The sequence below is a fragment of the Hippopotamus amphibius genome, chromosome 6 (genome assembly GCF_030028045.1).
Source record: "Hippopotamus amphibius kiboko isolate mHipAmp2 chromosome 6, mHipAmp2.hap2, whole genome shotgun sequence".
NCBI lineage: Eukaryota > Metazoa > Chordata > Mammalia > Artiodactyla > Hippopotamidae > Hippopotamus > Hippopotamus amphibius.
Window position 1 is genome coordinate 145,653,172 of NC_080191.1, and position 21,438 is coordinate 145,674,609.

Here is a 21,438-nt window from a genome sequence, read left to right on the forward strand (position 1 = left end):
AAAAAGAAATATTAAATGACAGAAGATATCACTGTGTTTAGGTATTTACTTTGAAGTTAAAGGAGATTTAAAACATGTTAGCAATGTATATGGACTTAGTTTTATTTCTGGAAAATATTTTAAGGCCTATCTGGCCATTGAATGTAATTTGTAATTCAAACAGCAAATGTTACGATGCACCCTAATTCTCTCCACCACAAGCAGAAGCAAATCATATTCATTGGTTTTCAACTTGGTGATAATTTGGATGCATGTTCAACTTTGACATGGCAGGTAGCTACATTCCAAAAGAAAACTTTAAAAGATATCATTCTTTGGAAATCCCAGCTCAAACACATTTTTAATGGATAATTTTTTCAGTGTATTATTAGAACTTATATCATTTGAGACAATGAGAAGAATTAATTCCACCCCAGCCTTGCTTCATAATGAAATGCTTAATCTAGAACTTCTGAGAAAAAGGAATATCTACTAAAAACAGAGAGAAGGAGCATCAAAGTAGATTACTATGTGCTCTGGATCTGAGAGCACCTACAATCCTCTAAAACAATTTGCCATCATTCGAGAATTCTGATACCATATTTGCTTATTTTCTTTTGTGATACTTTATATCACCTTTCTTAAAAATTATGATATGAGTACTAAAAAAAAAATCTTTGACCATCTTAGGCTACTTAATTTTGTTCGAGACAAATTGAAGTACCATAAGAGAAGAGGTGAATTTCAAAGGCCTGAGTCGTTGGGATTTTTTAGTTTGGCACTAATGTGACAGAGTGAACTTCAAGGGGTTTTGATGTATTCTAGTTTCATAAATTATTTAACCACAACAATGTCATTACTTGTTATTTCTTGACCCATCACCTTCTGCATTTTTTTCAGAATCTGCAGTGGTTAACTTAATGAAACCAGTTGTCTGCCTTTCTTCTTTTTATGTAATGAAAAATATGCTTATAATTTTCTACCTTGCAAACATTTGTATCTCTAGAAAAAATAAAGGGTTTCCTTTCTTCTTTTCTCCCTCCATTCTTCCCTTCCTTCCTTTTTTCCTTCCTATCTTCTTCTTTTGACTGTTAGATAAGGGAAGTTGGATTTTGCTAAACTTTTTGTTTGCAACTTATAATTTGGTATCTTTTCTTATTCTTTGAAAAGTATAATTCAGTAAAGTTCTTATTTACAGCCAGAAAAAATAACATCTGCCAGGGTCAAAATGTAGAAAATTGCATATTTATGAGATTTCAGCAGTCAACATGACAACATTATTTTGTTTATGGCTCAAGTTTATTTCATTTTCCAACAATAAATAACACTCATTCCTAAAGACCAAATATTCACTATAGTAAAGGCAATGATTTGTTTGGAGTGTGCATATACATACTCTGCTTATTTGTCTGAAACCAGATTAAGGCCATGGATGCTTTGTAAAAACATTTATCCATGAGGGAACTTAAATAATTTTCTTTCTAGCTTATTTTAGGGTCAGTTTTTTTTTTCATGAGAACATACAAATAAATGTGAAAATAAGTCATCTAGTCTACAAATGGTCAGTTTTGCCCAAATGCAAAAATTTATTACGGCTAAAACCTAAAGATATGTTAGCACAATTTGAAAGACAGCTATACAAAATGCAAGTGTCTGACCAGCAAGAAGTTCACTAAATTTAACAACTGGTAGTAATCAGGAAAAAAAAATTATTCTAATCTTTGGAGCTTTATTCAGTGACTGTGTGGGGAACAGATAGAAAAGTTCAAGTTTTTTCACAGTCTTCTTTTGATGCTTTTCTGAAGTCATAGTTGAAATGTCTACATGTTTCACCTGACTATAATTGATGCTGTATTTTTGATTAGGGCTAAATTTTTAAGTACAGGTGAATTTCTTTGCAATGTTGCAATAGTTTGTATATTGGCTAACGTAGGAAAAATGATCACCACAGAGGAAGAAAAATTAAAAATAAAAAATAAGCAGGCAAAGATATTACCAAATAAGATGTGAAAAGAAATCAAGAAATTTAGGAAAACAAGTGATATAAGGGTTGAAGGGACAGGGCTCTTTAAGAAAGGGTGGATCGGGTTTCAGATGAGTTCCATATATGAGTCAAGAAATAACCCCAGAAGAATGATAATAGAAGAAGAATGAAAAATGGATCGTAAAATGATAGATCAAGAAACTCATTTTTCCAATTATGTGATGCAATTGTGCTCCTTACTAGTTGAGAACAGGGAATCATGAGACATATATGTTTAGAGGCTCTGGTTATAGCTGAGAAGACTTTTTAAAAAATCTTGAAATAAGAAAACCCAAAAAACATAAAAGATAGTGTTTTAGATAAAGTGAATCTGAATTTTTAAAAGGTTTTGTTTTGTTTTGTTTTGTCCTCTATATTCATGCTACGTAATCCAAAGGACAAAGCAAGGTTTAATATAAGAAAGTAAAAAAAAATATCATCTAGAGTTTTGTGAGTAGCACTGCTTGTGATATTTTGCAGGAGAAAGAATGTTTTGTGTCCAAATGACCTTCATTTAGATATTTTTTGGTGACCCCTTAACCTTGGTTGATTGATTGCATTTTTTTTCCTTCCTTTCTCTTGTCTGCATTTTCTTACATTGGTACCCTTTCCAAGGTTAATTGAGAAACTGACCTTTCATATTTGTGGCCGCTCAAGTAGTTATGGAGCAATGGGATTTTGTAAACTCAGCACTGACAGGCCACCCAACTTAACAGCTCAACAAAGGGGGTAGAATTGACTAAGGGCCTATAGCTAAAACCCTGACCACATAATTCCCAGGTGTCTAGCCTGGTGAAAGCAGTGGTGAAGAGTCTGTTGCTACCCTTTAGCCAATTATATTATAAATGATCACCTCAAAACTCAGAATAAATAGATTATCCTTTGGCTGAAAGGTTTCAATTTGACATCTTCTGGTGCGTTTTTACTTTCCCCAGGGCAAATAAAGGAAGACACATGCCGGACTGTAGAATTCTAGAAAAGCAGTGCTGTAGGAGACTTATCATCATTTAGAAAGCTGTTTATCTGATAGGACATTCCAGGGTAATGATGTCACCAATTATAATAAAAACTCATCCCAGTCAAAGCATCATCAAAAAGTTCAAGAAAATGCCCTGAAATATTCTGTAATTTAACACATAATATTTTAAATGATTGTCTGCCCTCTCTCTAAATTGCTTTTAACCACTTCTCTTCCCTGCCGTGTGAATTCTTTTTGCTTGGGAATGTTCCTTCATCTGAAGTTCTAGAAGAACAAACACATAGGGGCCTAAGACTACCTCCTCTTTGCAGCTATTAAATATTCACTAAATGGAATTTTTTGGCTCTTCTCAAGCTGTTTTTTTATTGTTGTTCTTCAGGTTCTCTGTTTACTCAGTCAGATTGCTGTTTAAACTGGAAAAATAGCAGAGATCTTTTTCCCTGTGCTTATAAATGCATTTGGAGATTATTTACATGCTTTTCAAATAAATGCCAAGCATAGGAGAAGCATGTCAGAAACATAAACCCAAATGTAGGCCTCATACATTTTATGTTATAGTTTCTTCAATGTCTGTACGCTGTAGCCTGAGAAATAGAAAATGATTGATAAAACAGTTTTAACTTAGAAGTGAGGCTTTTTAGCACCTGTATAGGTCTGTTAAATTCCTGTCTCTTTTTTTTTAAATTTTTGTCGGAGTATAGTTGCTTTCCAATGTTGTGTTAGTTTCTACTATACAGCAAATTGAATCAGCTATACGTATACATATGTCCCTTCTTTTTTGGATTTCCTTCCCATTTAGGTCAACTGAGAGCACTGAGTAGAGTTCCCTGTGCTGTAGAGTAGGTTCTTATTAGTTATTTTATACATAGTATCAATAGTGTATATATGTCAATACCCATCTCCAATTCATCCCACCACCACCACCCTTCCCCTTTGGTATCCACATGTTTATTCTCTATGTCTGTGTCTCCATTTCTGCTTTGCAAATCAGTTCGTCCCTAACATGTTTTTAGATTCCATATATATGTGTTAATGTACGATATTTATTTTTCTCTTTCTGACTTCACTCTGTATGACGGTCTCTAGGTCCATCCATGTCTCTACAAATGACCTAATCTCTGATCCTGTCTCTTAAATAACAGAAATGTCCTTTCCTCCTTTAGACCTTGATGAATGCGAGAATGGAGAAGCCTGCTGTACCCAGCTCTGCATCAACTATTTAGGAGGCTATGAGTGCAGTTGTCGGGATGGCTTTCGGATCAGTTCTGATGGTTGTGAATGTGATGGTAAATTCCTGAGCTCTAGCATGAAACCCCTGATGTGGTGACACAATCAATGGAGGAGGAATACCTGAGACAGAGGGTTAGGGTGGGAAAGGGAAGGCCCTGACACTAAAGAGACTTTGATCTCTCTGCGGGTCTACCACGTGCTATTGTGTGAACTTGGGTGACTCTCAGCGCTCTGAGCCTCAAACTCATCAGTAAAGTGAAGACAATAATGGAATTACTGGGTGAATTAAGAAAAGTAATAAATGTAAAGTGCCTGCTATACTGTGATTGACATCGAGAAATCACTCAACCAAAAGTATCTATAATTATTATAATAATATCCATTGGCCCATAATCCCTTTTACCTAATTTAATATGTATAGGCAAGTGATAGATTCCAGTAAGCTATAGCACACTACCACAGGAATCACTCATGGTAAGCTTAACTGGAATCAGAGTTGATTACTGAAAGTCGTTTTAATTCAAGGGCAATAGCAAAAGGATTGCCAGTTCATGAGCCACAGTCCAAATCTGTATCAGAATCCATTTTATATATCTGATATTAATCTAGCTAATGCAAGTTTTAAGAGGAGTCATTTTATAATTTCTAATTTATCCGTTGAAATTGTTTCACTTACCTTTTAGGTGATTTCTAGCTGATAGATATATTTTGATAATATCATAGGAGAGTTTGAATTCAGCGAGTAGCGTTAATTCACTTTTTTATACCATTAAGAAGGGCTCATGAAAGTCATTGCTGTAAATTACTTTAACAAGTTTACCTTAAATATATAATCTTTAAATTTTCATCTGTGATCACTATTACTGTTATTTTGAACCATATTTTTCTTGAAATCAAAGATTAAAAGATTGTTATCTACTTTCATAAGTCAAATTATATAAGACGACTTTAAGGCCTCAGAGAAAATAGTGTTTCTTGGATTAAAGAAGTAAATTCTTAAATTCTGTTGAGGATGATAGGTGTTTCTTCATATAGATGCCAGGCTCCCCAGCCTTGCAGTGTAGATAACAGGAAAGAACATACAACTATGATATCTATATATTCTAAACACAGTGGAGCATATTACCACTTACACCTCCCATCCAATTAACAGAGCCAAAAAAAAATTGAATTTCATGCACCATCTGCTCTTAAGCAGAGTGAGCCAAGAGATACTTGTATGGCGTGAATATACATACTTGGGTACACACATCCAAATGGAAAAGGTATCTACAGTCTGAGGCCAGGCCTAGAAACTCAGCGTCATAAATGAACTTTTACTATAGTGAACACATTGACCAAAGTCTGGGCTCAGACATGGGCATAACACCAGTATGTCATATGAGATCAAGGCCTAGGATTCTTCCATCTCTAAAAACTCCACAAACCGTGTACAGAATTATGCATGGAATAAAGTCTTCACCATAGATATTGAATAATTCAAGAGTGAATGAACATTCTGCAAAATGGTATACAGCCTGAGACCACGTAAGTTTTCAGTCCTTCTTCAAAATCACATGAACAAGCTCTCAAAAAGACCTTGTCTATATAGATAAACTATGGTAAACTTGGAAATGAGTGAAGGAAAAATAATTGGCAGGATATACTTGAGGAAGAATTTGGGGCTGTGTTTCTATATAGCAATACATTGTTATTGGTTAATAAAGGTGGCAGATAGGTCCATGAGTGCATAATGTCTATTTTATCTCTCAATACCTAAGAGCAGACATTGTTTAAACTTTCCTAGATGTGAACGAGTGTCTGGATGTCAGTATCGTCTGTGACCAACTATGTATCAACTCTGTGGGAACCTATGAGTGTACCTGTGAGGAAGGCTACAGAATTGGAAGTGATGGAAAAACTTGCATCTGTGAGTCACTGTGAAGGATTTTATCAAATCTCTTCTAAGCGACTTCGACCCTTGTCTCATTCTTCAGGAGCACGGAGACCACATATTCTTTAACTCAACCTGTCCTCCCCTTTCTCTCTTCACAGACTGAGATCTTTCTTTTCCTTTTGTTCTCTCCCCAGCAGTTTCAACTCTGTGTTTGCTGCTTCTCACCTTCATTTACAATAGACTGTTTGAAACGGCTTTCTCAAAGAGTTTTATCTTTCAACTGCCCCCTGCCTTGACTGTCTAGTTCAAACTCTCTCATTTTTCTTATCAACCCTTGCTCAGTTTTTCCTTCTTTGAACCGGCATGTGGAATCCAGGCATTTCCCTGTGTGGTCTTAGCTTTAGATGATGTTGAGCTAGAGGAAGAAGAAGAGGAATTAGACATTATGAGGTTTCCAGGTCTTCTATTCAAGAGCCCGCCTCAACTCCTGCATCACATGGCCACCTCTCTGCCTGTCACCCACGAAGATGAAGCAAATGAGGAGGAAGAGGCAAAAGATATTCGAGGAGAACTGACTGCTTTGCACAGAGTTGGTGCGTAAAAGAATGTATCTCATTATAGTCACCTCTTTTCTCTATTTTTAGATTAGTCACATAAATTCTTTTATAGACAATTTCATTATCAATATTTAATGCCACCAAGTGTTTTAATGTGATATTAGCAAGAAAAATGGAACCAAAATTACTTCTTCAAAGCTCCCTATTCATCATCTTTTATCTTTCTTCCCTTTGCACAAAAAGGGTTGCTTTGTAGGTATGTGTGAACGAGGGGGTGCAGAGTGGTGGGGGCTGTTGAAAATGTGATTCAGTGAAATGGAGCTGAAAAATATCTTTGAATTAGCATAATGGAGAGAAGGAGTGAGACCTTTTAGTACTAACAGTTTAAACTCTACTAGAAGTTATTTTTGTATAGTTAAAATTTACCTTAAATAGACTTAAAATCTAGACCCTTTCTACATTTTAAAATTCAGAGAACCAATGGTTCAATATGCTCAAGTGGACCAAGAAAAAATATCTTTACAAATGTGAGAAGTTTTTCTTATATATCCATGCAACAGAACTCAAGCATCAAATCACTCTGATCAAAATAAATTAGCATAACCTCTTTCAAAAGTAACAGTTTGCAGCCAGACTGCTGCTGCTTTTTCTTTTCTTTGTAAGGCAGAGCTCCTCTTTTTGTTCTCCCTCTATTCCTTGTATTTTCAGAGCGTCAAAGCTTCATGACTGCTTTAGAATGCATTCAGTAAAATGGCAGATTTGTGTATATGCTATGGTCAATCATAATAATATCAAAAAATGCATCTGGGTAAAGAGAGAAATGCTTTAATGTTTCCAAATGAGACTCCCAATACTGTGGCTACTTAAAGTCAGAATAGAAGTAGTTCAAGGCAGTCAGAACTTGAGTGGCCAAGATCTAGAGAGAAGAGAAGCTCAGCCAAGTGAAGTGGACAATCTGTGCTACTTTTCTCCTTGAGCCATTTGCTAATGTATGGGCTATGCAGGCAGAGAAGCCAGGAAATCTACAGATAGCTGCTAAGAGGATACGGAACTAAGCACAGTTATCAGCAGTATCATGATGCTGGGGAGGTGGAAGTTGGAGTTCAAATTCTGCCAAAGTGAAGAAGCCTTGCTAAATGTGACAGGCTTTCAACTGGAACATCTGAAAGACCCCACTTAGAAACAGGGGCAAATCTTAAAATGGAATGAGCCTTAAAAACAACTGAGATAAAGTCTCTCCATCCTTATTCAGATTAAGGTAATTTCCCTCAAGTATAGAATGAATAAACACATTATGGTACATTTATACAATAGAATACTACATAGCCATAAAAAATAAACTAGTGAACACACAATATGGGTGAGTCTCATAAACATTATATAGAATGGAAAAGGCTTGATACCAAAGAGTACATACTTTACAATTCCATTTATATGAAGTTCAAAAATAAGGGAAAATAATCCATGATGATATAAATTAGAATAGTGCTTAATTTGTAAGGCTAATGATTAAGAATCATCAAGTCACCTTTGAGTTTTGGAGGTGCCGGTAATAATCTATATCTTCATCTGGGAGGCATTTACATGGGATTGTTTACATTATGGGAATAAAAAAGTATGAAGGGTACACTTGAGTTTTGTGTACTTCCCTGCATGTATATTAAAGCTCAGTAAAAAGGCTTACGTGGAAAGAAAAAAACTTTGCATAAAAGAGCCTGGAAGGAAAAACACTGAAGTGCCAGGAACACTGATTATTTTTGTGTTCAGAAATCAATGGTAACTTCTTTTAATTTTTTTACTTTCTTAAAAATCCTAAATACTCTTTAGGGACTACTTCCAAGCTCTATTTTAAAAGGTATCTCTTTGCTCTTGTCTTTTTCTGGGACTCTTTAGGAAATGTGCTCAAAGGTCATGTTTATTTCTTTTTTGGGAAATCAAGGGTTTCATTTTCACTGATGTGGACAGTATGGGTCCACTAAGCTGGTATCGCATTCCAGTCTGTTTAGATCATACCTTCGGACACGATTGCAGTTTGAGCTGCAAGGACTGCATGAATGGAGGCAGGTGCCTGGAAGGAAAGAGTGGATGCTCCTGCCCAGCTGGCTGGGGAGGCATTCTCTGTAATGAAAGTAAGTGATTCCTTGGAGCACCCATAAGAGAGTGATGAATTCTCCTTTACTGCTGGTAAACTATGGGTGATGAGTTTTTACATATGTTCTCCCTGAAATGTTTTAACAAGGTTAACAACTGATATGGGTGAGAAACCAATTTACTTGTACACAAAGAATGTCTATGAAGCACTGAGATTTCAAACTGAACGTGTGATTAAAACGGGAGGTTTTGTGTTCCCTGGGAAACTTGATGTGCTGTCTCTTGTTTATCCATGGAATGTAAAAGTTAATAAAGGATCCTAATATTCTAGGCCTATAAAAATCCCTCCATTTAAATAAATCATTAGGCCCTGGCAAGCTACTCCCAAAGAAGAAAAAAAAAATGAAAGGATTTGTGTTACAAAGTGCAATTAATGAAACTGCTTGACTGCTGCCTTTTTTTTGTTGGTGTTTTCTTTTCCTTTTCTTTTAAACAATATCCAAGTACAGCCAGTGATGCTTTTAAGTTTTTTATACGTCTCTCATGAGAAAATGTCAGTGATTTGAAAAATAATACCGCTAATAAATTTTTTCTTTTATATTTTAAATGGAGGTATATTTGCAGGTGCTAAAACTGCCAAGTAATAAAAACAATATATTGACTATCTTTATTTCCTTTTTCTCTTTTTAAATTTCCCTCATAAATTTTTTTAATAAAAGAGTTTTCTTTGTCTTTGTGAATGGCTTGGAGGATGATATGAGCAGATTTTCTTTTGAAGCCCCTGCATGTGGGAAGAGAGAGCACAGATATTGTTTCTATTAGGAGATAGATGCAAAACTTGAATTATAACATTGTGAAGTGGTTTCCCCCAATTACTAGTTAGAGTGTTGAGATGCTTCCTCAAGCATCACTCTGATCAGGTCTCCCTGCTGCTCAAAAAGCTTCAGGAGTGTCCCATTTCCTGATACATAAAGCTTTATGCTTCTAATCTAGTCACTGGCAACCATCTAATATCAGGCCCTCATAAATCCTTTTCTCTTTTTATCCACAACTCTTTGACCAGCTTATCATTTCCAGCAAACTAAACCACTCACTACTTAATGCTTTGCACATTTCAGCTTTGTGCCTTTTGCTAAACTGCCATCTTTGTCTCTTGCCATTTATTGCACGAAGCTTTATATGATGGCCCCAGTCTAACCACAGCTATTTATATTTTCAGTGGATTTAAAGTCTCTCTCTCCCTACTTCTCTCTCTCTCTCTCTCTCTCTCTCTCCATTGGATTAGAGTTAGCTGTGCTCCTGCTCCATTTCGCTAACTAGCCTGGGGGCTTATTGGCCAGGTCCTATTTACATGTCTCCAAATTGGAGGCTCCCAGTGCATAAATGAATAAAACTTTGTATTGAGACACCCAGCTTATTGACTTGCCGCTCGACATAGTCAACTGTATAAAACCAGGATCAAATAAATCTTATTGCATGACTATTAGGAAGTAAATGTTTACCCTGTATTGTAAATTTGGTTGTTAACTATGCATCTTCCAAACCCTTGATCCCTAACATGTCAGCGTGAGAAATGAAACTAAAAATCTATTGCAAATGCATCAGAATAAAACATGTCTGACCCAAAATCAATATAGAAATGTTGAAAATGAACTTCCAGAGAAAATGAAAATAACATGACTCCTTTGGCTTTGGAAAACCTTGAGGTTCTCTAAGTGTTCACATGGTCCTATAAAGGGCAGTCTGTCCCTGAAAGCAGAAACTTATATCGTCTTTGCATTTTCTGTCTGTTTTTCATTTTTCTTCTACAAAAATTAAAACAGAACAATCCAAATTGGGAAAAAAAAGCGCTCTCTAATTCTTTAACAAAAAGGGAGAGTGAGAACACGTTCTTAAAAATCTCTGTAAAATGTAATAAATAGAAATGTCCAATCATTCATCACTAGTATTTCTGAGTACCAGCTCTTCAAATGTAGCAAGAGACATTAAAAACAAACAAACAAAACATTCTGCAGGGATCTGGAAAGTTGGTTTTCCCATTGAGTAGATCTTCTAGCCCAGTATCTTTATTGGTCTATAATGAAAACATCTACTTGGATCTTTTAGGAATTTCTCCAAGTAGTTACAATGAAACAGTTAAAAAAATTACTGCATATTAATTTTAACAGCACATGTTAGAACTCCATTTCTTTTGAAGAGATTTCATATTAATTATCTCATTTAGAAGGCAAGTTTCCATGTTAGCATCTGGAATGGTGTGGGTGGGTAGATAGAGGAGGTGATATAAATGTAGTTTTATAATATTTAGCCAATTATGGTAAAATATCAATTTAAATGGTTACTGAAATTATCTCAACAGCTGTATTTACTCAAGCTTAAAGTCATAGACATTTTCCCTACTTTATTTTTAATGGAATACTAAGCACTTCCCCCCAAAACAACAAACCAAAAAAAAAAAACAGTTGTTTGCTTGACTTCACCAGCCTTTGACAGTGCAGAATACCTTGGAACCCTCAAGCCAGTCTTAGTTACATTCATTTCTGGTTAAAAATATGTGGCTTTTTTCCTCTACATTTTCTTCCCATTTTTCAAAATAGAAGATGCAGTTTGTTTCTCACTCAGGTTAGTAACAGCTATACAGCAAAGACGTTTAGGTAGTTCTGAAAATGTGAGGGCTAGAGTTTAAGGAACAAGGTAAATTTTGCATGTAAACGTTGTTAGCAGTTCTTCAGTCAGCATCCTTTTAACTAGCTGTGTTAGTAATTCCCCCAGGAATGAGGATGCCATTCAAACTAGGAACAGGCCAGAGACTTTTCCTGGGTCTGCAAGTTACAAGGATTTTAATTACTGAGAAACCATTCTAATAGAAAGACAAGTTTTTTAAATTTTTTCTCTCTCCGTTTGTATCACAATGAGTATATCACACTGTGTGTTCACCTTCTCCATTTTCTTCATAGCTCATTCCCCGGAGACCAGTGGGAAAGAGTATGATGGCATCTGTGATTGTCAGAATGGAGGCACCTGTGATTCTCTGACTGGGCAGTGCCAGTGCCCCCCAGGGGTTCATGGGAAAACCTGTGAGGACGGTAGGCATGGCTGGTCACATGAGACAGCTCTTTAAGTTCTTGAGGTTTCTAATCGGAAATAAAATGAAAGCTGCGTCTGTATTGCTCAAGGTAGTCTTTTCTGAAGAAGTAAAGGGCTGTGTCTATATATACAAGAGCACAATTGCTTTGACTGACCAATGTGTGACAGAACAAAATAAGTGATATTTAAATCTCCAACTGTGATCTAAGCAGGCTGAATCCTAATACAGAGCAAGCCTTTCTCATGCACTGAGCAAAATGTTGAATTTGTGTGTGTAGGTTTTCACATAGGGGCTGGGTGAATTGATTTGCTCTGCATAACAGAAGAAAGAAGAAAATGAAGCTCTTTGGGCAAATCAGGGAGAAAGTGAGATAAAAATCAGAAAAGCAAAAGAGAGGAAAGAGAGAGGAAAAGAGAGGAGAAACGATGGATGAAAAATGCACAAAATACTATTCCAAGGATTGCTGTGTGTGGATCTTTCATGGAAACCAGTCAAGAGACCACATTTTCTACATGGGTTGATAAAACACAAAAAAGAAACTGCTTATACAGTCCCAGGAGCTGAAGGCAGAGAGTCAATGAAGATGTAAGTCTTCAGGATAGCCAGAAATCACGGGGACTTTATTAGATTCTCACAGATCATGGAACTGGGGAGATGGAAACCAAGTTTAGTTCGCTCTCTGAGAGGTGCAGGAAGGCTCCTCCAGCTATGTATCCACCTGAACAATATTTATTTGTTTATTCAAAATATATGTATTAAGTGCTTGCAAGGCACTGTGCCAGGCTTCATGATATGGTAACAAAACAAAAATAAAAAAGACTCTGGTCCTTCCCCGTAGAATTTACAGTCTTGTTCAAAGCAGACATAGGTTACAAATGTTGGTAGGTATTTCAAATTAAATATTAACTTGTGCTTGGAGGTCGGACCATGAGGACCATGCAGACTGTGAGAGCCAGGGAAAGACTTCTAGAGAAATGACCCTTAAGCAGGAGCCTGCAAAATGAGGAGACATGAGGCAGGGGAAGAGAGAGGGGGCCATGTGTTGCCCAACTCTGAAGTGGGGAAGAGTGAGGTGCATTAGAGGCACCTGAAGAAGGTGAGCCGGTGGAGCAGAAGTCAGGGAGATGTTAGTGCAACATGAGGTCAGGCAGTGCAGGGGCTCATCAATCAAGTTTGGAGTTTTTAACCTGACAGCAATGGCAAGTCATTGCAGAATTTTTAGGATATAAAATCATAGGGGTGGTTTTTAAAAGATCTCTCTAGCCTCCAATCAGATTGGAAACGTCTTACCTTTTGCAAGCTCCTTCTCTTGTGTAACAGCTGCTCTAGCGAGGTTTGCATGTGGGTTAATATTCATTTTGTTTGTCTTTCTACCCTCCAGCATGCCCAAAAGGATTCTTTGGGAAGAATTGCAAAAGGAAATGTAACTGTGCCAACAATGGCCATTGCCACAGGGTGTATGGTGCCTGTGAGTGTGAACCAGGGCGCTATGGGAGGTTTTGTCATCTGAGTAAGTCACAGGAACGAAATTTTCTCTCTGTGTGAAGCAAGGAAGCTCAGAAAAATACTGAAAATACTTCTGTGTCAACTTAAAGAAAAACACCCAACATAAGAGTTGTGAGGTTAAGTTTTATTCAGGGTCTTGCTGAAGACTAGAGCCCAGGAGACAGCCACTCAGTTAGCTCTAAGGAAACTGCTCCAAAGAGGCGGGAGAGAGCCAGTTTATTTATATATATTTCTATCCTCCCATACACATCTCATTTAATTTTAGGGTTGACTTAACTGGCATCACACCTCTTGTATGATATTATACACTATCCTTTATTTATGTAAAACAAAATGCATTATTAAAGAGGAAGTGCAATAATATGAAATAGCCTATACATTTAAAAAATGTTATCGCCAGGTTATGTAAATCCACATCTGTATAAAAGACATTTTAAGGTAATTTTTAAAAAAATAAACACTCTTTCTACTGAAAAATGTATGCGCGCGCGCACACACACATACACGTTAGGAAAAGAATCTGAGTTCATTGAAATGCTTTCTGAGATATACATCTAACAATCCAAGGGTTTGTTTATCCAAAGCACAGAGCGCCTCACCCTGTTTTTCATCCTGAATTCCCCAGGGTGTATTGTTCACGAACAACTGTGGTGGGTTAGGACTTAACCCTTGTGGAACTGAGTGGGGAGCAGAACACCTATGGTCTTCTTTGTTCACACTAGACAAAGGAAGAAAGTAAAAAGCATAATGTATTTTATATGATCATATTATATACATATGATGATTTATATTCTATTCTTATTTAGCCTCCTTACATTATAGAATCTATATTGTGATGAATGAAAGAAAAATATTTTTGGAAGCTTTCCATTTTTTTCCTGGTTAGTATTTACCTTAATTATTGAGAGAAGTTTGTTAATAGTTCATTGAAGTGGACATTCCACAGTTTATGGAGGTTGAACATCAAAGGCCCAGTACAAGTGTATTTTATTTCTAGGTTCTAGTGCAAGACAATGCCATTCCCTAAAATGTCTAAAACATGTTATTCATTTTCCTTTTTGACCAGCAATCACATTCTGCAAAAGATGTGCAAAAGCACAACCACCAATAAATGCTTCAGCTCATCAGCAACTTTTAAGCTGTTTTCCAGTGGGACAGCTCTGGATGCCCACCTACCATCCCATCTTGAAGCTGTGAGCCTGAAGCATTCTGCACCTCGCTCCCCCACGTGTTCCATACACCGGCCTCTGAAAATCCTTCCTGAGTGAACCTCAGTAATACCGTGACCTATTTTTAATAAGGTCTTATGTTGTAGTTTCAGCTGAATGTCCATGGACCTTATCTATTTTAGAAAAGGCATGCTCCTTAAAAACAGAGAGTAAATTGTGAATTCTCCAATAAGAGAGCCAGTGAAGGCATCATAGAAAACTGAGGCCTGAGTCATGAGGAAAGGCTTAGACAAGCCAAAGAGAAGAGAAGGGGAGAAGACATGGGTAAATGAGAACAAGGCAGATGCCAGTGGTGTGTTTCAGAGCATCAGATACTTCCTAGAACATGCCAAGGGAAGAACTCACCTAGAAACAAAGATAGCATCCCTTCTTTTATTGTTCCTCTAGGGTAACAAGACACTTCCCATTTTTTAGTAATAGCTTTTGAATGTTTTATAAGCTAATATCAGATGTTTTGGCGAAAAACATTTAAATCATAATTCATCTGCTCAATTTAAAAAGCAGATGGTGGTGGTGGCCATGGTGGTTAGCACTTGGAATATGACCCTTTTTAGAAAAAACATACACATTCCAGGTCTTCAGGACTTGCATTGCTCAGCCTTGAGGCTTCATTTATTAATGCCACTTGCCTAGTACTAAGAATCTGGAATTTGCAACCCTGTATTAGTTTTCTGTCACAATAAAGTACCACGAGTTGAGTGCCTTAAACAGCAGAAAAGTATTGCCTCACAGTTCTGGAGGCTGGAAGTCAGGGATCAAGGTGTTGGCAGGCCATGCTCCCTCTGCAGGTGCTGGGGAAGGATGGGTACCAGGCCTCTCCCCTAGCTTCCTGTAGTTCCTTGGCTTGTGACAGCAGAACTCCAGTACTCTCATGGCATTCTCCCTATGTGAGTGCCTCTGTGTCCAAATTTCTCCTGTTTATAAAGACACCAGTCATATTGGATTATAAGCCCACTGCACTTCAGTATGGCCACATCTTAAATAATTATATCCGCAACAGTGCAATTTCCAAATGAGGTCACATTCTGAGGTACTGGAGGTAACTCCTTCAACATATGCATTTTGGAGAACACGTTTGAATGCATAGCAAACTCTGAGAAGACACTAGATTGTCAAAAAAGTTTACTCCTTCCACTTTTTCTTTTTTTTCTAAGTATATTTCTCCAGTTCTTAATATACCCAATTGTCACATGTAAGTGTTCCATTTGGTCTGAGTTGTTCCCTGAACCACTGTTCTATTAGCTGAACCAGCAAGAGTAGGGCATGGAAGCCAATCTCTGGAGGTGAATGCTCTAGAATGAGCACATCAAGGAAGACAATAACTCTGAGACACCCTGGAGGCTTGGTGGGTCTGGGAAAGGACTCAATACTTAGAAGATGCAGGGAGGATGATGGAGGTATCATATGATTTATCATCCAAATAGGATACTGTTAACAGAGAAAAGGGACCCTGTTAATAATTCTGTTCTGCTTTAAGGGTAACTGTCTGTCCTTGGCAACTGAGACAAAGACCACCCTCCATGGTGGCTTTGTAACCACCGCTTCAAATTATTTCTGCTAATAATAGCAAATATTAGCAGATGCTAATAATTTCCATCCATCAGAGAGTCAAGTGGTTTATTTTGTTCTCTCCAAGCAGCTTTCCACGGCAAAGCCTATATAGGTATATGATACAATTACTTTGAGCCTGGAGGGCACATGAAGGATCTTTTATCTGAGGCCTTAGACACATGTAATGGGGGAGAAAAAATTGTCAGTGTTATATTTTGGAAGGGGAATTGAATTACTATAATTCCTCAAAGAGAGAACTAAGATACGGTATGTTTTCCTGAATGCAAAGGTGGGGCTTTCTCAAATTAGAACTCCTGTGCTAGCTAACATGCCTAAAACTCAAAGGCATGGGGAAAAGGATGAAGGAAGGGCGAGCACCACTTGCCAAAGATGTGGCCAGGATAATGCTGCTGTCAGGATGAAAGTTTTGTGTCATCACGTGATGTAAAATTATTTCGGATTACCATATAATGAAAGGGAGTGAAAACAATGGCGAGCCTTCCCACCAGTGCCTGTCCATCATTGCCATGCTGCGGCAGGATGAATATGGGGCCTGGCAGGCCTTAGCAGTCCTTGGAGAATATTGACGACAGGCACCAATGGAGCACATTGAGAAACAATTTCTCTCCCAGAAGCACCAAAGCCTTTTAAGTAGTTCAGGCTTCACTGTTCACAACCAGTTGCCAAAAAGCAAATGAATTGCCTGATTTGAAAGACATTTGTCTCCCTATTTTTTTGGCAGTCAGGATGATCCCCTTGTTTTCCCCACAATCAGGCCCCACAGAACTACATGCCTGTGCACTAACAATGTGAAAGAAACAAAGCATGGTTTTCAGGTGACTGGTTTGCCTCAATCTGCTTGCAGACTGTCCCAAGGGGGCCTACGGAGCTGGCTGCTCTTCAGAATGTCAGTGTGTGGAGGAGAACACCCTGGAATGCAGTGCCAAAAATGGCAGTTGCACCTGTAAATCTGGTTTCCAAGGCAACAGATGTCAGAAAGGTACAATTTGATGATAAATTTTCTCTCTTTTCTAGTAACAATGCTCAGCTTTTGTTGAGCACCATACGATCATTAATTAGTTAATCCACGAGGATTCTCAGGAGATCCAGTAAACTTTATTAATCCCATATTTGCAGGTGAGGAAACTGAGACATGGGGCAATAAAGTCATTTAACCTTGTCTTCTTAGCCCCTGGTGTTTGCTGTTCCCTTGCTGGCTTGAGAAAGGAAAGAAAGATCACGTTGCAGAGAATCTTATCCTAAGAAGATGAGAGCTAACCAGTCACTTCTTTGAGCTGAGCTAATCAAATAAGGGCTGCTAGCTTCCAGAGTTAAAGATTTTCTTTATATCTAATGATAGACTATTCAAACAAATACAATGGAAGCCATAGAAAAATTTTGGAAAATTTAAATATGGTTATCAGTGTGGTTCTTTCTCAAATGTCCAAGTATTACATAAATAATTTCTTTATAAATCTATAAATATAAAAGTTTATGTGCTGCATAATTCCAGTGATAAGTAACATGTATAGATATATATGTGTGTGTAGGTGCATATAAAATTTGGAAAAAGTACTCCAGGATATTAGTAATGGCTCTCTCTGGTTTGTGGACTCGTGGAATTCTTCTTTTGAGGTATCTACATGGCTCTCTCATTTTCTCCAAAAGTCTTCTTACCTTTTCACTGAATCTTGGCAGTACCAACCTACTTAAAATTGCAACTTGCAAGTCTCCTTGAACTTTTGTATTTTTCCAAAGTACTTACCATCTTCTAACATGCCACATACTCGAATTTTTATTATACTTAATATTTATTGCCTGCTCTTCCTGATAGAAGATAAGCCCCAGCAAGGGAGGGATAGCTTCGTTTTTTTCACCAAAGTATCCCCAAACTCCTTATATAATCAGGACATATAAATGTTACTCAATAATCATTTTATTAAATGAATATATAAATGTGAATCATCAATTTTTATTCTTTATTTGTTTTTGTAACATTATCATACATTCTGAATTAAGCACTTGTTACTATTTTATTTAGAGGAAATTATCTCAGTTTTTTTTTCCTCCTCAATACATAGCAAAATTGAATATACAACAAATACAGTTATCATAACTAATGGCAAGTGAACTTTTTGTCTTTGAAGTGATCCAAAGCAATCTTGCTTAAAATCAAGAGGAGACAGGGACTTCCCTGTTGGTCCAATGGTTAAGACTCTGTGCTTCCACTGCAGGGGGCACGGGTTTGACCCTTGGTCAGGGAACTAAGATACGGCATGCCACACCGCACAGCCAAAGAATGAATGAATGAATGAATGAATGAATAAATAAATAAATAAATAAATAAAACAAACAAACTAGGAGGAGATAATAGGTCTGAAAGGATGCCGTCATACTGTTGGGTCCACTTACAGAGGCAGGGAGTGGGTGAGAGCCTGTCCTCTGCTCTCGTGTATTACATGTTGCTCCTTGCATGGTCATCTTCACAGGGTCTGCAGGTCCTGTCCAAGCTGACTGAAAGGGCATAAGGGTCTTCCAGGATGTCCTGTGGCTGTGGAACTGGTTATGGAACTGGAGTACATGAGCAGCAATGTTCATCAAGATTTTGTAGAGATTAGGGCTATTTATGTAGCTGGATTGTGACTTTCTAGGCAATGGGAAAGAGAACCTGGGGAAGCAGAAGGCTGACATTACACAAATGTGTTTAGTATGGTATGAGAGTGGGTTCCATTCCAAAATCTAAACCTCCTTCTGCTTCAACTGGTTTTTAAGCCTAGAGTCAGCTCCTTTTTCATTCCCCCACTAGAGAAGCCATGCCCTGGAAGTCAACACGTGGGAGACAATACCATATACACAAACCTGGGTAAATTTAATTTATTCTGATAACATTTTCTCAAAGTAACTGCTGAATATACTATATTGGAAAATGCTTCTGAGATTCCCACTGTGAAGGAAAATGAGTTGAAAGTATACGTAAATCAGCAAAATAGAGAGGTCACCATAATCTCAGGAAAACATATTATTTTTCAATCAGATAACTTTGTCCAATTCTGATATTTTTGTCTAACCACAAAATGAAATTATGACGCAGACTGGACTGGGTGAATGGGATTGCCATGACTGACAGCTGAAATCAAGGCAGAAAGAGCTCTCCAAGTGTTATGTATGATGAAAATCAGGCCTGTTGTTCTTCTTTCTCTTTTTTAAAAGAGTGAACTAGCCCAAGTGCTCCTAGAGCCAGACATATCTTTAAAAATCTTGACTCCAGACCTGTGTCTCGATTGCAGATGAATAGTTAATTAAAGACTGCAAATTGTTTCAATGGCACTAATGAACAGTGCTCTCCACAATCAGCACCAGGCCTTATTTATCCCATCAGTGATGACTTTTAAGAGCAGAAGAGCTGGTTCTACACTAATCTGTGAAATAGCAAGAAAGAGAGAGAGGGGAAAAAAAGTGTCTTTGCCTTGTTTTGGTTAGTTTCTAGCCGGGAGTATTTTGGACCCCAGCTGCAGGTGGACCTAAATGTGGAGGACTCTGGCCCAGCAAGCCTCTTGAGTCCTTCTAAGGAGGCCTGTTCCACCTTCGTGTCACCATAAAAAGGACAGATTTTTTGTTATAGTAGTTCCACACTGGACTTCAAATTTTGAACACTGGTGGGTCTCTAAGAGCAGGTTAATTGACTTGAAAAGTGCTGAGTACCTAGTATTGTAGCATAAGTCAGGTGTGGCTGAGAGCACCAGGTTCACAAGCCAGATCTGGATTCAAATACTGACTTTGCTACTTATTAGCTGTGTGACCCAGAAGTCACTTAACACCTCCAAGCCTCAGTGTCTTATATAAATGGAGATAAAGTTGCTTATGTCATATAGTGATTTTTATGGAAATTTGAGCTAATTTATGTAAAGTGCTTGGCACAGATGAAGTGACCAACAGATAATAGCCAGGAATTATATGACCATCCCAGAAAATTTAATAATTCTGTTATTCAGAGACTCTGCCCGGGACAAGAAGATACTTAACAGCCCAACTTGGTTTGACATAACTTTCTGTAATTGTCACATGTTTAGGAAAGTTTCACTGTTTTCCCTGTATTTAAAGCATGCTTTCCACCAGGTTTCTAATTCCAGTGGTTTCAATGGAGGCTGAAACCTCTAACTGAGCCCTCAGTGGTCCCTGCAGCATCAGTCATCCTTTTCTAGTTCAAAAGGCATTCAACAAAGCAGCACAAGTTCCTTTTTCTCCACCTGATACATTGCAAAGTCTTATAAAACACACAAATCACCTCCTGGGTGATTATTCTGGCTTACAAAATAAGCAAAAACTGGGAAAATAGGATTCAGGTAACCATTTGGGGACAGCTTCCCAGGCACTGCACCTCCCAAGCTTCCTTTACAAATTACACATCTCATTTCAGATTTTGTTCTGTGCAACTGTCTCCTAAGATATATATCAAAATTGCTTCCATTGTTACTGTCTGGAAAACCATATTTTCAGCAAAAAGCCAACCTCTGTATCTGTGTTTCCAAAGTGACAAGATATGGCATCATGTTGATTTCTTCAGGGAATATTTTTGGAAGTGCTATAAATCCTTAAAGGCTACTCTGAATGTTTCTTTCTTTGCAGCTCAGTCATACACACACACGCATGCAGGCATACATATGCACACTTTTCTAAGTCACTTAGGCAATAGCAGAAATCTGGGACCACCTTGAGATTTATTACAAGTCTTAGTTCCTTTCTTTCTCTCTCTTTTTATTTTACAAGCATGCCCTGATGGCTTCTGGGGACCAGAGTGCCAATTCTCCTGTGGACCCTGTGAGAATGGAGGTCAGTGCAACAAAAAAACTGGAAACTGCGACTGTCTTCCTGGTTACACGGGAAAAGCCTGTACCATACGTAAGTCATTAACCTAGATAAGATGACCAAAAAAGCTATTAAAGTTGTTAGCTTTATAAATACTTTCTTTAAAAGTTATATATGTATAAAATATATAATATATATAATGATCTATTGTTGTATAACAAACATTCCAATACTTGGTGATAAATCATGCCAACAACTTATTTCTTTTGATTCTGTGGTTTGATAAGATGATTCTTCTCACCTGGAGTCACTAGTGACTGCTTCCAGCTAGTAGATCAGCTGTGAATTGGGCTTAAGTCTTCTTAACCAGGGGAATCTGGCATTTCCTGTACTTAGCGTTTCCACAAGGTTGGCTTGGGCTTCCTCACAGCATGGAAGTCTCAAGATAGCAATCCAAGAAAAAGCATCCCCAAAGTGGGAGAGCAGAAGCTGCAGTGCATCAAAAAGCCTACCTTTGGAAGCC

At 37.6% G+C, this 21,438-nt stretch overlaps 1 protein-coding gene across 1 annotated transcript in view; it reads left to right on the forward strand.

Annotated features, from left to right (window-relative positions):
- The window catches only part of LOC130854990 (EGF-like and EMI domain-containing protein 1), a 536,773-nt gene that overhangs the window by 444,834 nt on the left and 70,501 nt on the right, over nucleotides 1–21,438 (forward strand). The window contains 7 exon segments of the mRNA XM_057737807.1: nucleotides 4,145–4,267; nucleotides 6,486–6,680; nucleotides 8,642–8,773; nucleotides 11,693–11,821; nucleotides 13,205–13,333; nucleotides 16,975–17,109; nucleotides 20,877–21,008. Coding sequence (XP_057593790.1) covers nucleotides 4,145–4,267; nucleotides 6,486–6,680; nucleotides 8,642–8,773; nucleotides 11,693–11,821; nucleotides 13,205–13,333; nucleotides 16,975–17,109; nucleotides 20,877–21,008 — 975 coding nt within the window.